The following is a 20,272-nucleotide window of genomic DNA, read 5'->3' as shown; positions in this document are numbered from 1 at the left end:
TTGATGAAGCTTTTGATGGGTTGAAATATGAGAGCAATGTTAAAGAGAGTGATAAAAAACACGCTAGAGAAACACGCTAAAACTGAGTGTACAATTAAGTGAAAGACAAACTTAGTGAAGAGCAGCGGGACTATGACTTGGTTATCGAAAGAATTTTTTGTATTTCATCATTATTTTTTCTAACAGTGAAAACCGTCGCTAAAATCTTGAAAATCGATTTTTCGGTGGTTGAAATATTCGGCTATTTTTTCTTGTCATTTTTAGTTTTGCGAACAAAAATAGTGAAACTGAATGTCTAAAAATCAAAAAAAAATTATTTTTTTGCTGGAAGTAAAAGAAGAAAAGAAGTTTAATAGAACTGCATAAATCGATCTAGACTGAACGCTATAATCAAAAATATTAAGGATAACCGGTTGCTGTCAATACAGAATTAAGGCCATATACATAAAGAACAAAGGTAGCCGCATGCTGTGCATAATAACCGACCAGACTAAAAAAAAACATAATTCCTTTTCTTTTTCAATTGGTGTCGTTTTGTTTGTTGCGGTGATGCGACAAAAGTCTATCATAAACACTAGCCACAAATAAAGCAGAGAACATATGCTATAAAATTTCAATGGTACAGATCAAGATTATTCCCAAGATTTTAGGTTAGAAAAAAAGAAGATTCGTACTACCACACTACGCTCTCCAGCTGGCTAGTGTAATAACCAACAGAAACTTGTGAAAATGTCAATGAAAGCGACGAAAATTTGAATTAGTGCAGTTTTTTCTCGATTTTTATTTTCGCAAAAAGCTCATTCAATTTTAAAAAGGTTTTATAATTGTCAGTTTCAAACAGTTTTATCATTGACAGTCTTTTTTGAGAAAGCAGAACCCTTTTTAAGCTTCAGGAAAAGCAATTGCAAGCGACTAAGCCGAAACGGTTGAAAGCTATTAGCCATAACTATTTAGAACCGTAACAAGCCAAAATTACTTAAGGCCTATTAATCAAAAAAATTTCAGGAACAAAAAATTCAAACAGAAAAAAAGAAAGAAAACAAAAAGGACGTTCTAAAAATCGGAGTTGTTTCCAAATGGACAGAAATTTTAATTCGAACGGAAATTTGAAGTGCACATATCTCAAAAAAAAGATCTACTGAAAAGACATTCTAATCTCATGACTAATCTAACTGGCGAAAAACAAAAAACATCCATAAGTCCAGAAAAAAGTTGAGCCTGAGCCCTGAAATTAAAAAACAAAAAAATCAGTATTCGATGTGTCTTCACTACGTTTATTGAAACAATTTCTAAATTTATCCGAACATAGTGGTCAGAATTTTATAAGTAGTTGGCACCGCAACCAACTATAAAAGTACATTTTTGACACAGAGGCGAAGTTGCACTTCGCATACACAACCCAAAATTTGACCGATAACGCTATTGGGAAAAACTGAAGAGAAAAACTTGGAGTCTGCATTATTTCTTAAATAACGAACGCCAATTATGAGACTAAATAATTGCTAAGTACCATTTAACGTGCCTCAATTTATAGAGCGGACGCATTTTAGCTAGTATACGAAAAAGTTCATTAAAAACATCCGACCCTGCAGAGGTTCGAACCGTCTTATTTTGTTGCGGGTCTCTTTTCCTACCTCTACGCTACAGATCCATGATACCTTGAAGCTAAAGTGCTATTTCCAAGAGGAGTAATATAATAGTCTGTGCTAATATCCTTAGCATTGGCTGTACTCAATAGCTGGTTATTGATCAAAATGAACACTTTTTAAGTGAACACATTTTGTCGCAACAATATTTGCGACTTAGGTTGGAAAAAAGAGTGCATACTATAACACAAGCTTTGCTTGTGTAAATAGCGCTTGCTCCTCTAATTCTTGCTTCATCATTTTTCATAGATGACTTGAATACATGGTGTGCATCATTCTCAGAACCTTAAAATTTGCTTCTTCATTAGACCAGAATATGAGAATTGAGTCTTCTTTCCTTTTGTTCAAAATTTTCCTGATTTGCTTTATTGAAATAAAACCTGGTGGACTCAGTACTTGACCTGGACTAAATTAAATAAGAATGAGCTGAATAATTTATTCTGATACTACAAACAAATAAGGATTTAGACTACAAAACCGAAGAGCAAGACTTCGTTCACTGCCTCGAGATCATATTAACATTAAAATTTGTCGTTAATTATGTCAAAAACAATGTTGACAAGTTGATTTTTATGAAGACAAGTGAACGATACTCATATTCGATCGCTGGTATACAAAAATTGCCGCACGTTTGTAAAACTGAACAGAATGATAATCAAGATGATTTAATCCCCCAATTAGCAGAGCCATCTTTAACACAACTTTAGTGAATGATTTTGAAACATTCCGTTCAGTTCATTACAAAAATATTCACCAACATTTTAAATTTGAAGAAAAAAATAAGTGAATAAAAGGTAAGCTTCAAGACATCAGCTGATAAATATAATATTTTAAATCTAAATTTGGTGATTCATTGGAAATAAAGGGGAGGTTTCACAAGGAAGGTTTTAAAATATCGGGGAGTCTTCACGATAACTATTGGCCAAATTCAACTATTAGTCCACTTTTGGGATACAATTGGTGAAGCAGGCAAAGCTAAGTCCTATTTAGCACCATTGAATAAAAACCAGACAAAGACCAATGAAACAAATTTCAGAAGACATCGAACTTCAGAAGTAACATTTTTTCAAACTTCCACGCAATTTTACACTTCAATGCCGTGAAGATGGTATGTTGAGCTTCAATGCAACTTCAAAAGATCAATTTTCTGAATTAAGGATCTAAAACTCAAATATTTGAAATCAGTTCACGTTTTTTTGTCATGACAAGTTGAAAAGATTCGTGTGCCGGCCTATTCTACTGTTATCCGAGCTACTGCTCTTCGTGTGCCTTTGATTCTTGCCTGGGAATCCATGCCTCTGGTCTCCCTGCTGAATGACGTCATCTTCTGAATCTAAGGACTCGTTGTCTCTCTGGTTCTCATCTTCTGAGCAACTACTGCTTGCATTACTGTCTTCGCCAGTGTCTGGCTGTGTCTTCACGAAACCAAGTGACTGCATTGCTCCTGAGCTAATTTCAGATCCGTGACCTTTACTGAAGCCTTCACAGACTGTGATTCTAAGATATCCGTACTGGTCTCTGGATCTAAGCGTCTGCACTGCTTCTTCGTGGGTTTTGTTGATCATGTGAACTCCATTGACTGACAAGATTCTCTGTCCCGCCCTAAGTCTTCCGTCCAAGGCTGCGATTTGCATTGGCAAAACCCCCGATATGTACACTGCTGTGTCCACTGCAATTGAGTTCCAAGAACCGCCGCCTCCATTGCTGGTCCTGGGATCTGGTTTACCGCCACGGATGTTGATTCCTATCTTCTCATTACCTGGCTCCAACACAACCTCCTAAAATTCAAACCAATCAACTTACTTTCCTATTGTTTTTCTTCTCTTTTCTCATTTGAGAAAACTGGATCAAAAGGTAAATTTTTATTCCGCGAGGAATTCTGAAAATTGAAATCCAATTTGTAAACGAAAAAATCATTCACGTTTTTTCGTGTCACTTGTACTTTCGTTGCTGCGAGCGTAAGTTGCCTTCCTTTTAGCAATTGAAATTGAACTGATCTTTAGAAGAGCTCAGAGGTCATACCGCAAAAAAAAACAACAAAGTGAGGTCGAAATTTTAGAATTGCCTGAAAAAAACATCGCCAACAGACAGTTGGAAAACAGTCAATGAACGCTAGTAAACTAAAAAAAAACATTAGACTTGCTTTGGGAAAAATCTCAACTTTCAATTTTCCAAGAAAAAAATAGATCGTTAAAGCTCTTCGATTTTTCAGAACAATTTGTGATTGACAGATTTTTCACCAAATTTGAGAAACCTGGATCAATAGGTAAAATTTTTATTCCGCTGGCAAATCTGAAAACCAAATTCAACTTTTGAAACTGGAAGTCTTAAAAACCACAAACGGCACCACCTCAATAAGTGCCATCATTTATTGACCCTTCATTTTTTCCGCGTATCTATGAATGGTTTCATAAGGACCGAGTAGAATTGTTAAAAGTTTCCGTAACGTTGCCTTTACACTACACCATAAAAAAGAAACTGCATTTGAAATGAACGAAACGGAAATTAGACATTTACCATCAAGCCAGTAGGCGGTGGCGGAGGATGTTTGACCAGTAGTTTTATTGAGTTTACAGTCGCGTGTGCCACTAAAACGTCTAAGCCATCCTGTAGGGTCACTCCGGGTCGCGACAGGTCATGACCTTCGATTGCTAACACCTGATCGCCCACAATCAATCCCGTGTTTCTATTCTTACTATCTGCGAAGGAATTTTTGGGCACTGATGATATATAGACAGCTGGGAAATTATCGATTGATGAAGTTAGTTCCCACGCAGCCCAGAAAGGAATCCCGGCTGCCAGGGTGAAAGGCCAGTTGCCTCCAGTTACATTCCTAGAGACTGAAATTTCTTCAAACTCTGGAATCTGTGGAAACGGAACTGGATTGACTGATTCGTAATGACTCGTCGAATCCTCATATTCATCTTCATCGTCGTCGTGGATGTCAAGATTCTGAACATCACCGAATGCCGATATCTTTTCCGCTTTACGAACTTTATCGCCTTTAGTTGGATTACTGGAAACGGGATTTGTCTTTTTAAGCACAGGAATTGGTTTGATGTCGGTTGCAAAAGAGTTAAGCGATGTGTTTGTCAAATTTGTCAAGATTGGAGGCGACTCGGGTTGGTTTGTAACTGTCGTAACATGTCTTTCAATCGTCAGGGTCACATCCATCGAAGCCTTGAGTATGTCTACAACTTGTTGGTGCTGCAGGACACCGTCTGATATAACCAGGTCGTTGACCTTCAGAATCCTGTCATTTTTTGACAGAAGACTTAATGCTGGTGCTTCAGGGTTGTCCTGGGCTATTTTCGTCACAAATATTCCACCCGGGGGGTCCAAAGGTGCTAGTGAGAACCCAAAACTCTCGCTGGGGTGAAGACGATGTAAAGACACTTGACATGTTTCAACTGCAACTTGGACTTCGGGGAGATCTGCCGCAAAGCTAACCCCTGACCTGGCTGGCTTTGTATGAGTTGATACTGATAATGGCGAAGAGGCTTTGTTCATTGTGGATGAGGTGAATTTCAGATCCTTGTCTGAATTGTTCTGCGACGTGAGAGAAGAGCGACGTCTACCTGGGTTAGAACCAAACTGGCTGACACCAGGCGCCAAACTTTCAGAGACGTCATTAACAACATCCATTATTCCTTGGGTCTAAAGTTAAAGAAAAAATTAAAAGATTATTGAAGATTTTACCAGAAAGTTGAAATTCCAGTGTCTTATTATATCCAGGAAAAAAAGAATTTGACTACTTCCTGACTTAGCTCATTTGGCTGCCGAACAAATTTTATTCTCAGCAGTTGAAAAAGGATCCCTCCATTCTAATAGAAAATTGAGTATTTCCCTAATAAATTATCGTAGCCAATAGACAGTTGGAAAAGAGTCAATGAACGCAAGTAAACAGAAAAAAAAATACAAAAATTTTTTTTTGAAAAAATCTAAACTTTCGATTTTCCGAGATAAAATAGATGGCCTTAAAGCTCTTTGAATTACTAAAATTATTGATTTATTATTGATATACAATTTATGATTGACACTTTTTTTGATAAAATTTAACCAATTTGAGAAAACCGGATTAATCGATAAAGTTTTTATTCCGCTGGGAAAACTGAAATATAAAATCCACTTACGAAACTAGAGGTCAATAACATTTTTCGTGACCTTTACTATTGTTGTTCGATGGTGGAGTATGCCTTCTTTTTGAACTGAAGGAAAAATGAACTGAACTTAATAAGAAATCAAAAGTTAAAACCGCGAAAAATCAAACTTACCTGAAAATAAACAAAATCATCACGACCTATATTACGATACTACGATCATTGACTCTTAATAATTTATCTGTTTCCTGACTTAATTATTTGGTTGCCTAAAATGTCATTCTGAGCATTTTTTTTTTTTAAAGAAAAACTGAGTAATTAAATCAATTAATATTTTTGAGTAATATTTCCCAAATCAATTTTACCATATGCAGAAATTATGCAAATTTGGACATCAACTTCCGTCCCAAATTAAGAAAAAAAACAAACCACTTAAAAGAAATGCGCCCCTAGATTAATAAAATATGCAGACTGACTACTGTGCATGAAACAGTCAAAACTTATGCAGTCCCATTTCTCTGTTCATCGCTTTACTATTTCATTTCTGCAGCATAACATACAACAGCACAATCCAATAACCAAGCCCGGTTTAATATTGATACATAGCAATGCAGGTACTAGTATGCTGCGTCTTCTATGTGCTATCGGTAGCGCACAGAGACACAAATGAGAGAAAGAATGTATTTACGTGGATGGTTGAAACTGGGTGCGGAAACTGAGATGAGGACAAAGAGGAGGAGGGAGGGAGATAAAAAGTAGAGGCATAAGTGCCTGCTCTGTTGACATTACTCGCCTGATGGACAGGAGCCGCCTGCTGTTCATATCCCAATCCCATCGACGCCACTGACTGCGACTGAGGCAGAGATTTAGGGTGAGATAATAAACTGAGACTACTACTGGGGTCCCTAATGCACTCATAGTGCCCCCCACAATCCCACTTATCGCCCATTGACACTTGATAACCCAACAATGACCCCTCATTTAGCCCCATTGAGTCCTCGGTGGAATATGATGTGATGACGTCATTGCCATTACCTTCCCCACACTCACTGTAACCTCCGTCATCTTCATCTTCATCATCACCCCCACCACCATGATAGAGTCTGTTGCCTCTATCTTCACATGTAATATCCTCTTCAGTCATTATCAAGTCTACGTCATCTTTCAGTGCTAATGGAACTGCATCTTTGATCTTACTAACCCCAGCCCCTACCCCACAAGCGCCGCTTGAAATTTCCGTCCATGGACCCATTGATGCATTAGTTGTCAAATCACTATACTGCTTATTGTGTCCCTGCAGAGGTCGTGGGTTATTCATAGCTGCAAACTCACTGCTAGATCCACTGCGCGATGAATTGGCGAGGCCGCTAGGTGAATTATTAGTAAAAAATCTACTGCTGTTGCTATTGTAGCGAGATGATACCTCACTGTCAAGTGAAACTGGGTTTGTTAGTGGGTTAGTCGCGACACTTGATTTCAGCCCAGGTAGATTGGGCGGGACAGTACTATTGCTTTTGAGCTGTCCAAGAGAGTTTGTTTTACTGTGATGAACGTTGAAAGGTGCAAATGTCGGAGGTACTATTTTGGCATCAAAAATTTTGCTCTAAAACAACAAAATTTTCAATGAAATTAAAAATAAATTATCGAACACAAAAATGATTTCAGATAAGATCTATGATTTGAGAAAAATGCTTTGGAGCTATTATTCCGTCTACAAAAATGATTTTCTCGTAATGCAACAGAAATCATTTCAGGCAAAACACCGATAAGATGAAAATAAAACGCTGTTTCTCGACGAGGCAACTACTACAACAATGTTAGAGCAACCAATTCCTACTTACTCTTTGTGGTGTTGGTATAGATGGGTTATTTTTATGTGAGACGAACATGTCATCTTCTTCGTCTTCTTGTTCTATCTCGTCCGCCAGCATGGAATTTCTCTGCAAGAACTCCTGATGTCTCAATTTCAGGTCACGTGGGTGCGGGGTCCCATGTCTACGCAACCCCGCTCCAGACTAATCAGAAACATAGACAACAGACGGTTGGAAAAGAGTCAATGAACGCAAATAAACAGAAAAAATACTGACTTGTCTTTTAAAAAAAATTCGTTCGAAAATTCAAAGAGGCATCTTAAATTTCCTTTTCCTGAAAAAAAAACAAAGAAAAAAGCATAGCGACCAATCTAAGAGTCTGAACTACGTTCATCGACTTTTAATTAAAAAAATCGAATAGAAAAGACACGGCCAAAAGCTAGCCTGTAATTATTACCATTCAGTAAATTGAATACTCGTTCATCGCTCAATTTTTTACTACCATTGAGTAAAAAAAAGTCGCAGGCAAACAGACGGAAAAAATTCACTGAGCAGCTCATTACAAAAGAAAAAAGAAGTTGCTGGAGAAATTTTTAATGCTCGCAAAAAAAAACATTCATTCCGTTTATTTAATTTCTAAGATAATATCACAAACCATTCAGGAGATAAGAGCTCGCACTTAAATTATTTTTTCAAACTTTTCTACCTTGAAAACTTCAAGGATCACTTGCAATTTAAAACAAAAAATTTGCAATACACATTTACTAACGCTTTATATTTTCTACTCTTGTCCTCTCACACAAATTATAGGTCCAACAAACAATCTCAGGCGAATATGATTTTTTGCTTGCAGCCAAGAGCATTCTAATCGGAGAGAGCCATTTACCCTTTCATTAAAAAAAACAATACTTGATTTCAAGCAGACTCAATTTTCTTGAAAGCAGGCTCAAATAATCTTCAAGAAATTAAGTAACGTTGATTTTGCGGACTTCAATACAGGTTAAATGATATTTCCCATATAATAAACAAAACTGCTGAGAAAATTTAGCGATAACTATATTTTTATAGATTTGCTGCGATTAAGAACCTCAATGTAGGCTCCGACAACAATACAAAGAATCAAGTCATTTCGTTCAGTCGTTGACGAGAAAGTCTGCATCAATGATTACACACATATACCAGAGAACTATTTGTGTAGATTAAACAACTTTTTATAACTGACTAGAGCGTAACGCACTCGGGTGCTTCTAATTTTTGAAAACCCATAAAAAACCGCATATATAGGAAATAAGATCTGCATCCTTTGAGTGTACTCTGACAGCATCCAATTACACGGCTGGTACTTTCGATTTTTATAAGTTTTTTTATATTAAAGTCTTTCTCTATTCAAATTTTGAAAAACCATAAAATTTTGTGAAGTTTTTTTAATATCCAAGTTGAAAAATTTTAAAATTATTTTAAAAATGTCACATCTGGGAAACTAACAGCACGTGAGCAGTCGCATTTGAACGCAAGATTTGCAGCTCTTGAGGGTAATCTAACAGTACCCAATTACAGCAATGAAAACTTCAAATTCTGAGAAACTTTCAAATTTACGTTTTCTAAAAATTTTTTTGAAAAAAACCATAAAAAAGGCCATTTCTCAAAACCTGCAAAAACTTGATGAGTAAAAGTTGGAAATAAGATTCACAACCCCTGAGACCACTATATCAGCACCCAACTACAGGGTTAGGAATTTCAAATTTTAAAAAACTTTCATTTAGTTTTCTGAAAATTTTTTGAAAAAAAAGACATTTCTCGAACACTACAAAGATTTGAGCAGTCACAGTTGGAGGCAAAATTTGCAACCATTGGAAGTCCCCTTACAAAGCCTCACTATAGAGATGAGAACTTCAAATTTTGTGAAACTTCTAATATCTGAGTTCTTTGAACATTTTGTTTTCAAATGACCTAAAAAACGTCACATCTTAGAAACTAAGAGTTTTTGAACAGCCGCTTTTGGACGCAAAATTTGCAACTTAGAGCTCCTGAAAGTACCCTCACAGAGCCCAACTACAAGGATGGGAGAAGCAAATCTTATGAATTTTTCAAAACATAAGTTTTCTGAAAACTAAAAAAAGAAATCATAAAACACGTCAAATCTCGAAAACTACAAGGTCAAAGTTGGAGGAGAAACTCGCAAAATCTGGTAGTACCCTGACAGATCTTCACTAAAGTGATGAGAACTTCAAATTTTGTGAAATTTTTGAACATTAAAAAAATGACCTAACAAACGTCACATCTCGGAAACTAGGAGCATTTAAGCAGTCGCATTTTGACGCTAAATTTGCAAATTACAACTCCTGAGAGTACCCTCACAGAGCCCAACTACAAGGTTGCGAATTTCAAATCCCTTGATTTTGTTTAAAATATAAGTTTTCTGAAAAATTAAAAAGAAATCATAAAACACTTTATATCTCGAAAACTACAAGGATTTGAGCAGTCATATTTGGAGGCAAGAATCGCAATCTTTGAGAGTACTGTGGCAGCACCCCACTACAGGGTTGGAACTTTCAAATTTTGTGAATTATTTTTTAATTTTAGTTTTTTAAAAACTTTTAAGTTCTTTGAACATTAAAAAAATGACCTAACAAACGTCACATCTCGGAAACTAAGAGCATTTCAGCAGTCGCATTTTGACGCTAAATTTGCAAATTACAACTCCTGAGAGTACCCTCACAGAGCCCAACTAAAAGGTTGGGAATTTCAAATCCCTTGATTTAGTTTAAAATATAAGTTTTCTGAAAAATTAAAAAAGAAATCATAAAACACTTTATATCTCGAAAATTACAAGGATTTGAGCAGTCATATTTGGAGGCAAGAATCGCAATCTTTGAGAGTACTGTGGCAGCACCCCACTACAGGGTTGGAACTATCAAACTTTGTGAATTATTTTTTAATTTTCGTTTTTTAAAAACTTTTAAGTTCTTTGAACATTGAAAAAATGACCTAACAAACGTCACATCACGGAAACTAAGAGCATTTAAGCAGTCGCAATTTGACGCTAAATTTGCAAATTACAACTCCTGAGAGTACCCTCACAGAGCCCAACTACAAGGTTGCGAATTTCAAATCCCTTGATTTTGTTTAAAATATAAGTTTCCTGAAAAATTAAAAAGAAATCATAAAACACTTTATATCTCGAAAACTACAAGGATTTGAGCAGTCATATTTGGAGGCAAGAATCGCAATCTTTGAGATTACTGTGGCAGCACCCCACTACAGGGTTGGAACTTTCAAATTTTTTGAATTATTTTTTAAATTTAGTTTTTTAAAAACTTTTAAGTTCTTTGAACATTAAAAAAATGACCTAACAAACGTCACATCTCGGAAACTAAGAGCATTTAAGCAGTCGCATTTTGACGCTAAATTTGCAAATTACAACTCCTGAGAGTACCCTCACAGAGCACAACTAAAAGGTTGGGAATTTCAAATCCCTTGATTTAGTTTAAAATATAAGTTTTCTGAAAAATTAAAAAAGAAATCATAAAACACTTTATATCTCGAAAATTACAAGGATTTGAGCAGTCATATTTGGAGGCAAGAATCGCAATCTTTGAGATTACTGTGGCAGCACCCCACTACAGGGTTGGAACTTTCAAATTTTTTGAATTATTTTTTAAATTTAGTTTTTTAAAAACTTTTAAGTTCTTTGAACATTAAAAAAATGACCTAACAAACGTCACATCTCGGAAACTAAGAGCATTTAAGCAGTCGCATTTTGACGCTAAATTTGCAAATTACAACTCCTGAGAGTACCCTCACAGAGCCCAACTAAAAGGTTGGGAATTTCAAATCCCTTGATTTAGTTTAAAATATAAGTTTTCTGAAAAATTAAAAAAGAAATCATAAAACACTTTATATCTCGAAAATTACAAGGATTTGAGCAGTCATATTTGGAGGCAAGAATCGCAATCTTTGAGAGTACTGTGGCAGCACCCCACTACAGGGTTGGAACTATCAAACTTTGTGAATTATTTTTTAATTTTCGTTTTTTAAAAACTTTTAAGTTCTTTGAACATTGAAAAAATGACCTAACAAACGTCACATCACGGAAACTAAGAGCATTTAAGCAGTCGCAATTTGACGCTAAATTTGCAAATTACAACTCCTGAGAGTACCCTCACAGAGCCCAACTACAAGGTTGCGAATTTCAAATCCCTTGATTTTGTTTAAAATATAAGTTTCCTGAAAAATTAAGAAGAAATCATAAAACACTTTATATCTCGAAAACTACAAGGATTTGAGCAGTCATATTTGGAGGCAAGAATCGCAATCTTTGAGATTACTGTGGCAGCACCCCACTACAGGGTTGGAACTTTCAAATTTTTTGAATTATTTTTTAATTTTAGTTTTTTAAAAACTTTTAAGTTCTTTGAACATTAAAAAAATGACCTAACAAACGTCACATCTCGGAAACTAAGAGCATTTAAGCAGTCGCATTTTGACGCTAAATTTGCAAATTAAAACTCCTGAGAGTACCCTCACAGAGCCCAACTAAAAGGTTGGGAATTTCAAATCCCTTGATTTAGTTTAAAATATAAGTTTTCTGAAAAATTAAAAAAGAAATCATAAAACTCTTTATATCTCGAAAATTACAACGATTTGAGCAGTCACAGTTGGAGGCAAAATTTGCAACCATTGGAAGTCCCCTTACAAAGCCTCACTATAGAGATGAGAACTTCAAATTTTGTGAAACTTCTAATATCTGAGTTCTTTGAACATTTTGTTTTCAAATGACCTAAAAAACGTCACATCTTAGAAACTAAGAGTTTTTGAACAGCCGCTTTTGGACGCAAAATTTGCAACTTAGAGCTCCTGAAAGTACCCTCACAGAGCCCAACTACAAGGATGGGAGAAGCAAATCTTATGAATTTTTCAAAACATAAGTTTTCTGAAAACTAAAAAAAGAAATCATAAAACACGTCAAATCTCGAAAACTACAAGGTCAAAGTTGGAGGAGAAACTCGCAAAATCTGGTAGTACCCTGACAGATCTTCACTAAAGTGATGAGAACTTCAAATTTTGTGAAATTTTTGAACATTAAAAAAATGACCTAACAAACGTCACATCTCGGAAACTAGGAGCATTTAAGCAGTCGCATTTTGACGCTAAATTTGCAAATTACAACTCCTGAGAGTACCCTCACAGAGCCCAACTACAAGGTTGCGAATTTCAAATCCCTTGATTTTGTTTAAAATATAAGTTTTCTGAAAAATTAAAAAGAAATCATAAAACACTTTATATCTCGAAAACTACAAGGATTTGAGCAGTCATATTTGGAGGCAAGAATCGCAATCTTTGAGAGTACTGTGGCAGCACCCCACTACAGGGTTGGAACTTTCAAATTTTGTGAATTATTTTTTAATTTTAGTTTTTTAAAAACTTTTAAGTTCTTTGAACATTAAAAAAATGACCTAACAAACGTCACATCTCGGAAACTAAGAGCATTTCAGCAGTCGCATTTTGACGCTAAATTTGCAAATTACAACTCCTGAGAGTACCCTCACAGAGCCCAACTAAAAGGTTGGGAATTTCAAATCCCTTGATTTAGTTTAAAATATAAGTTTTCTGAAAAATTAAAAAAGAAATCATAAAACACTTTATATCTCGAAAATTACAAGGATTTGAGCAGTCATATTTGGAGGCAAGAATCGCAATCTTTGAGAGTACTGTGGCAGCACCCCACTACAGGGTTGGAACTATCAAACTTTGTGAATTATTTTTTAATTTTCGTTTTTTAAAAACTTTTAAGTTCTTTGAACATTGAAAAAATGACCTAACAAACGTCACATCACGGAAACTAAGAGCATTTAAGCAGTCGCAATTTGACGCTAAATTTGCAAATTACAACTCCTGAGAGTACCCTCACAGAGCCCAACTACAAGGTTGCGAATTTCAAATCCCTTGATTTTGTTTAAAATATAAGTTTCCTGAAAAATTAAAAAGAAATCATAAAACACTTTATATCTCGAAAACTACAAGGATTTGAGCAGTCATATTTGGAGGCAAGAATCGCAATCTTTGAGATTACTGTGGCAGCACCCCACTACAGGGTTGGAACTTTCAAATTTTTTGAATTATTTTTTAAATTTAGTTTTTTAAAAACTTTTAAGTTCTTTGAACATTAAAAAAATGACCTAACAAACGTCACATCTCGGAAACTAAGAGCATTTAAGCAGTCGCATTTTGACGCTAAATTTGCAAATTACAACTCCTGAGAGTACCCTCACAGAGCCCAACTAAAAGGTTGGGAATTTCAAATCCCTTGATTTAGTTTAAAATATAAGTTTTCTGAAAAATTAAAAAAGAAATCATAAAACACTTTATATCTCGAAAATTACAAGGATTTGAGCAGTCATATTTGGAGGCAAGAATCGCAATCTTTGAGAGTACTGTGGCAGCACCCCACTACAGGGTTGGAACTATCAAACTTTGTGAATTATTTTTTAATTTTCGTTTTTTAAAAACTTTTAAGTTCTTTGAACATTGAAAAAATGACCTAACAAACGTCACATCACGGAAACTAAGAGCATTTAAGCAGTCGCAATTTGACGCTAAATTTGCAAATTACAACTCCTGAGAGTACCCTCACAGAGCCCAACTACAAGGTTGCGAATTTCAAATCCCTTGATTTTGTTTAAAATATAAGTTTCCTGAAAAATTAAAAAGAAATCATAAAACACTTTATATCTCGAAAACTACAAGGATTTGAGCAGTCATATTTGGAGGCAAGAATCGCAATCTTTGAGATTACTGTGGCAGCACCCCACTACAGGGTTGGAACTTTCAAATTTTTTGAATTATTTTTTAAATTTAGTTTTTTAAAAACTTTTAAGTTCTTTGAACATTAAAAAAATGACCTAACAAACGTCACATCTCGGAAACTAAGAGCATTTAAGCAGTCGCATTTTGACGCTAAATTTGCAAATTACAACTCCTGAGAGTACCCTCACAGAGCCCAACTAAAAGGTTGGGAATTTCAAATCCCTTGATTTAGTTTAAAATATAAGTTTTCTGAAAAATTAAAAAAGAAATCATAAAACACTTTATATCTCGAAAATTACAAGGATTTGAGCAGTCATATTTGGAGGCAAGAATCGCAATCTTTGAGAGTACTGTGGCAGCACCCCACTACAGGGTTGGAACTATCAAACTTTGTGAATTATTTTTTAATTTTCGTTTTTTAAAAACTTTTAAGTTCTTTGAACATTGAAAAAATGACCTAACAAACGTCACATCACGGAAACTAAGAGCATTTAAGCAGTCGCAATTTGACGCTAAATTTGCAAATTACAACTCCTGAGAGTACCCTCACAGAGCCCAACTACAAGGTTGCGAATTTCAAATCCCTTGATTTTGTTTAAAATATAAGTTTCCTGAAAAATTAAAAAGAAATCATAAAACACTTTATATCTCGAAAACTACAAGGATTTGAGCAGTCATATTTGGAGGCAAGAATCGCAATCTTTGAGATTACTGTGGCAGCACCCCACTACAGGGTTGGAACTTTCAAATTTTTTGAATTATTTTTTAATTTTAGTTTTTTAAAAACTTTTAAGTTCTTTGAACATTAAAAAAATGACCTAACAAACGTCACATCTCGGAAACTAAGAGCATTTAAGCAGTCGCATTTTGACGCTAAATTTGCAAATTAAAACTCCTGAGAGTACCCTCACAGAGCCCAACTAAAAGGTTGGGAATTTCAAATCCCTTGATTTAGTTTAAAATATAAGTTTTCTGAAAAATTAAAAAAGAAATCATAAAACTCTTTATATCTCGAAAATTACAACGATTTGAGCAGTCATATTTGGAGGCAAGAATAGCAATCTTTGAGAGTACTGTGGCAGCACCCCACTACAGGGTTGGAACTATCAAACTTTGTGAATTATTTTTTAATTTTCGTTTTTTAAAAACTTTTAAGTTCTTTGAACATTGAAAAAATGACCTAACAAACGTCACATCACGGAAACTAAGAGCATTTAAGCAGTCGCAATTTGACGCTAAATTTGCAAATTACAACTCCTGAGAGTACCCTCACAGAGCCCAACTACAAGGTTGCGAATTTCAAATCCCTTGATTTTGTTTAAAATATAAGTTTTCTGAAAAATTAAAAAGAAATCATAAAACACTTTATATCTCGAAAACTACAAGGATTTGAGCAGTCATATTTGGAGGCAAGAATCGCAATCTTTGAGATTACTGTGGCAGCACCCCACTACAGGGTTGGAACTTTCAAATTTTTTGAATTATTTTTTAATTTTAGTTTTTTAAAAACTTTTAAGTTCTTTGAACATTAAAAAAATGACCTAACAAACGTCACATCTCGGAAACTAAGAGCATTTAAGCAGTCGCATTTTGACGCTAAATTTGCAAATTAAAACTCCTGAGAGTACCCTCACAGAGCCCAACTAAAAGGTTGGGAATTTCAAATCCCTTGATTTAGTTTAAAATATAAGTTTTCTGAAAAATTAAAAAAGAAATCATAAAACTCTTTATATCTCGAAAATTACAACGATTTGAGCAGTCATATTTGGAGGCAAGAATAGCAATCTTTGAGAGTACTGTGGCAGCACCCCACTACAGGGTTGGAACTATCAAATTTTGTGAATTATGTTTTAATTTTAGTTTTTTAAAAACTTTCTGAAAAATCATAAAAAATCGTCGTATCTCGTAAACTAAAAAGAGTCATAATTGACAGCGCTGACAGCATCCCACTATTAGGTTGCTGATTTTAAACTCGTTGAAATAAACACTGAATTGAAAATAGAAAAAAAATCTTAACCTTTGCAATATACGATTTAGCTTAAACGTGCTAAAATTCTTTCGGTGAACATGCGTTAAATTAATACGTTGAAAAAGCTTAATTATGTCGAGATAGTGACGGCTGCATTTAAATATATAATAAATTCAAAATTATGGGAGAATTTTTTTTGCGGGAGAGAAGAAAATGTTAATCCAACTTTTAAACTAAATCCAAGCTCCAGTTTTGGGCAACTTTCACGTTTGCTATTGAGGAGCAAAATATTTGCCATCCCTAAATCAAAAGTTTTTGAGCAAAGTTGGAAATCACAATGCAGACAACAAATTATAAAACTAAGCGTGCTTTTGTGTAAAAACACAACACCTAAATAGAGAAACAAAGACAACATACAGCTATAGAAATCTCATTGAGCTCAAGGAGACTGAAAAAGATAATTGATTGAATTTTTTGTGAAACTTTTCAATCTTCGAGTTTCAAAGAAAACAATGGGCTTTAAGCTGTTTGAAATTCAAGAATCATTCATGGTTAACACTATTCTGATCAAAATGACAAAAGTGAATCAATATACAACAATTTCTGCGCTGGGAAAATCTTCTAAAAACTGATATCCACCCTCGAAACCTTCGCGCCATTTTACTTTTATTACTGCAGCGCACAGTTTTTTTCAATGAGAAAATAGCAAAAAATTCTTCAAAGCCAAAACGACCAAAACAAAAGTCTTCGCTATTTTAAACTTGAAACATTTACATTTAAAACATTTACATTTAAGACAGTTGGAAAAGCGTCAAGGAACTCAAGGAAACTGAAAAAAAAATATTACTTCAACTTTCGAATTTCAATGAAACACCATATTCCCTTTAAGCTCTTCGAACAATTTATGACTGACAATTTTTTGCTAAAAATAACCCACTTTGAGAAAACTAGATCAACAGGATAATTTTACCTTCCGCGGGGAAATTTTAAAATTAAAGTCTACTTTCAAAACTAGAATATTTCAAGTTTTTCGTGACCTTAACATTTCTGCTGTTCCATAGTGGTGTTTGCTTTCCTTTTAACAAAGTAAATTAACATAACTTAGAAAGAAACCAAAAGTAAAACCGCGAAAAATCACATTTGAGCGTGATCAAATTTTTTGGCTTTTTCCTGATAAACGAAAATAAATATTGTCGCGTGTCTTTTTATACCTCGTCTGAGTTGTCTGCAGCCTCCGTTCGGGCCTGAGCTGCTTTAGCCGCGCGTCTGCTATTTGAATTGAGGTCAGTGACCTCTTTGGCGAACATGACCCCACGTGACCTACTATGGCTGTCTCTCAATGTCTCCTTCTCCACATCCTTCTCCTCCTCTCTCCTCATCAGCCGAGTGCTGTCCCCCAATGCCGCCAACTCAGGGGGTGTATCTGGAAAGTTAGTCGGATTAGCCCATCCTCAGTTTAATAACGCTCTTTCCTATTACAGCCACCTGCAGCCTTTAATACCCGTCAATCTATTTTAATAGCCGAAAATGGGCGAATATTTTTGAGACTAAAATCGGAGCTACAATAGGAAAGAGCTTTTTGTACAGATATCAGTTTAGTTCAAAAGCGTAAAAGCTAAGAAAAGTCAGCAAAAGCAAAAAAGAGGAAGATAATTAATTAATACTAAGTCAACTAAAACAATATGCTCTTTCTTTCGTACAGCTTTTTGTTATATTTTAACAACCAGCATCAAAAAAATTGTGCCTTATCTTTCCGTAACCACATTTTTGACTTAAAATGAGCTACAATTTGCAAACATAGCCAACAGACAATTGGAAAAGAGTAAATGAACGCAAAAAAAAACAAAAAAAATACTGACTAGTTTTTTTTTTGAAAAATTAACTTTCGAATTTCAAAGGGAAAAATATGAGCCATTAAAGCTCTTTGAATTTCTAGAACAATTCATGATTGACACTTTTTTGATAAAGTTAATCCATTTTGAGAAAACTGGATCAATGAATGGGAAATCTGAAAATTAAACTCCACTTCGAAACTAGAAGTCGATCACGATTTTCGTGACCTTTACACTTTTTTTGTTCGACAGTGAAGTTTGCCTCCGGTTTAACAAAGAAAATGAACTGAATTGTAAAAAATTATATTTGAGCTTGAACAAATTTTAAGACTTTTCGTGAAAAAAATCATCACAACCTATAGAAGAGTCTGAACTACGTTCATCGACTCGTAATAATAATCAAGAGCGAAATCAAACAAGTTATCTCATTATAGAACATTTAAAGCGTCACAACAGCGAAGTTAGGGTCAAGCACGATAGTTGGGTAATTAAAACGAATACGAAGTCATAAAGAAACATTTTCAGGCTTTGCGTTATTCAAAACAGTGTTTGAATTTGTTTCCTTAGTTAAAATTAACACAAAAGTTTCGGAATTCTAGGACCCAAAAATCATGCTGGTACCAAAAATATCATTATTTCAGTCTCGGTGATCAGAAAAGATGTCCCGTTATCTAATCACTCAGCTTTTGTTAGTTTGTTGAGAACTAACAATGTCAATGAAGACATGTCTTTCCAATGAGCAAAATAATCCGACTCAATATTCAGTTAATTCAAGACCTATCAGACAAGACTAAGAATCGAGTTAGTTCCAGTGCCTTCGTGTGACAGGGCGAGGGGGTCACCTGAGGAGTAGAAAGTGCCTGGTGGGATGATACACACGGCAGACATGACAGGTGTCTCGCAACGACTCCCGCAACACTTTTCTTCGTCATCACTCTCGGGTTCAAAGTCACTGTCTTCAAATAATTCAGTCTTTTAAAGATAAAATCTATCACATAGGGTTATGTTTCATGGCTTTCTACTAAAGAATTGAAAATTAGAAAAAGATATATATATATAACTCTCACGTAGGTATTTTTCAAGAAATATTGTCTTTAATACAAAAGTTTAACCATTTTGACTTTATTTTAAAAAAACGTGCATGATTGCTATAATGAATGTCTATATTTAATGTTAAATCGTTGGGTCTATAGTTACTGTCAAATCTGTACCAAAAATAGCCCACAGACTGATGGAAAAAAGTCGAGGAACGCAAAAAATTCTTTTAATTTTTGAAAACTTTCTATTTTCAAAGTAAAAAATTTATGACCTAAAAACACTTTAAGCTTCAAGAATAATTCATGAATAACACTTTTTTGATAAAACTAACTTAATTTGAGAGAACTGGATTATTAGATGAAGTTTTTAGTCCGCTAGGAAATGTAAAAATTAAATTTCCTGTTTGATACTGGAATCGTTCTCGCTTTTTTGCGCCTTTTCGGCTTTCATAATTAGAGACTGCATTTTGCATTCTAGAAAACGAAATTGAATTGAACTCAAAGAGTACAGTACTTCGTATGTGAATTTATAAGTACGCATTTAAATTTACCGGAAAAAAAAACTCTTTGAAACTATAGAACAATTTATGATTGAAACCTTTTTGATACAATAAATACATTTGAGAAAACTTGATCAAAAGGTAAAATTTCATCTCAATAATTAAATTCCACTTTCGAAACTCGAAGTCGATCACGTTTTTCGTGACATTTACACTTTTACTGTTCAACAGTGGAGTCTGCCATTTTTATAACAAAGGAAATGAACTGAACCTGAAAACAAATGTCCAATAAAAAAATCAAATGTCGAAAGTAAATCGGAGCCTGAACAAATTTTAAGACTTTACCTTGAAAAAAAAAACGAAAAAAAATAAACGCAACAATGAAAAGATTCTGAACTACGAAATACCTATACAAAAGCCTGTAGCTAAGTGACGCAAGTCAATTATGACATATTAGCAGTACCAGTCAATTTGCAAAAAAAAATAACCAACTAACATACCTCAATTTATAGATAGGACGCATTTTAAATATACGAAAAAATTCATTAAAAACATCCGACCCTGTCCAGA

General features: G+C 34.7%; 1 protein-coding gene across 2 annotated transcripts in view; it reads right to left on the bottom strand.

Moving 5' to 3' along the window:
- Positions 1–2,078: 2,078 nt before the first annotated feature.
- Positions 2,079–20,272, bottom strand: part of LOC134851834 (protein scribble homolog) — a 363,789-nt gene continuing 345,595 nt past the window's right edge. The window contains exons 10-15 of one of the 2 annotated variants that reach the window (XM_063868094.1): positions 19,008–19,121; positions 17,545–17,756; positions 7,588–7,761; positions 6,540–7,349; positions 4,164–5,303; positions 2,079–3,424 (exon numbers count right to left, since the gene is read on the bottom strand). In XM_063868094.1, the coding sequence (XP_063724164.1) occupies positions 2,846–3,424; positions 4,164–5,303; positions 6,540–7,349; positions 7,588–7,761; positions 17,545–17,756; positions 19,008–19,121 (3,029 nt within the window). In that variant the 3' untranslated portion in view covers positions 2,079–2,845. The remainder of the gene's footprint in view (positions 3,425–4,163; positions 5,304–6,539; positions 7,350–7,587; positions 7,762–17,544; positions 17,757–19,007; positions 19,122–20,272) is intronic. The other variant, XM_063868095.1, reaches the window with a different exon arrangement.

The sequence above is a fragment of the Symsagittifera roscoffensis genome, chromosome 7 (assembly GCF_963678635.1).
Source record: "Symsagittifera roscoffensis chromosome 7, txSymRosc1.1, whole genome shotgun sequence".
In the NCBI taxonomy this organism is placed as follows: Eukaryota; Metazoa; Xenacoelomorpha; order Acoela; family Convolutidae; genus Symsagittifera; species Symsagittifera roscoffensis.
Note: the sequence above shows the minus strand (reverse complement) of the source record. Positions and strands in the feature narration are given on the sequence as shown.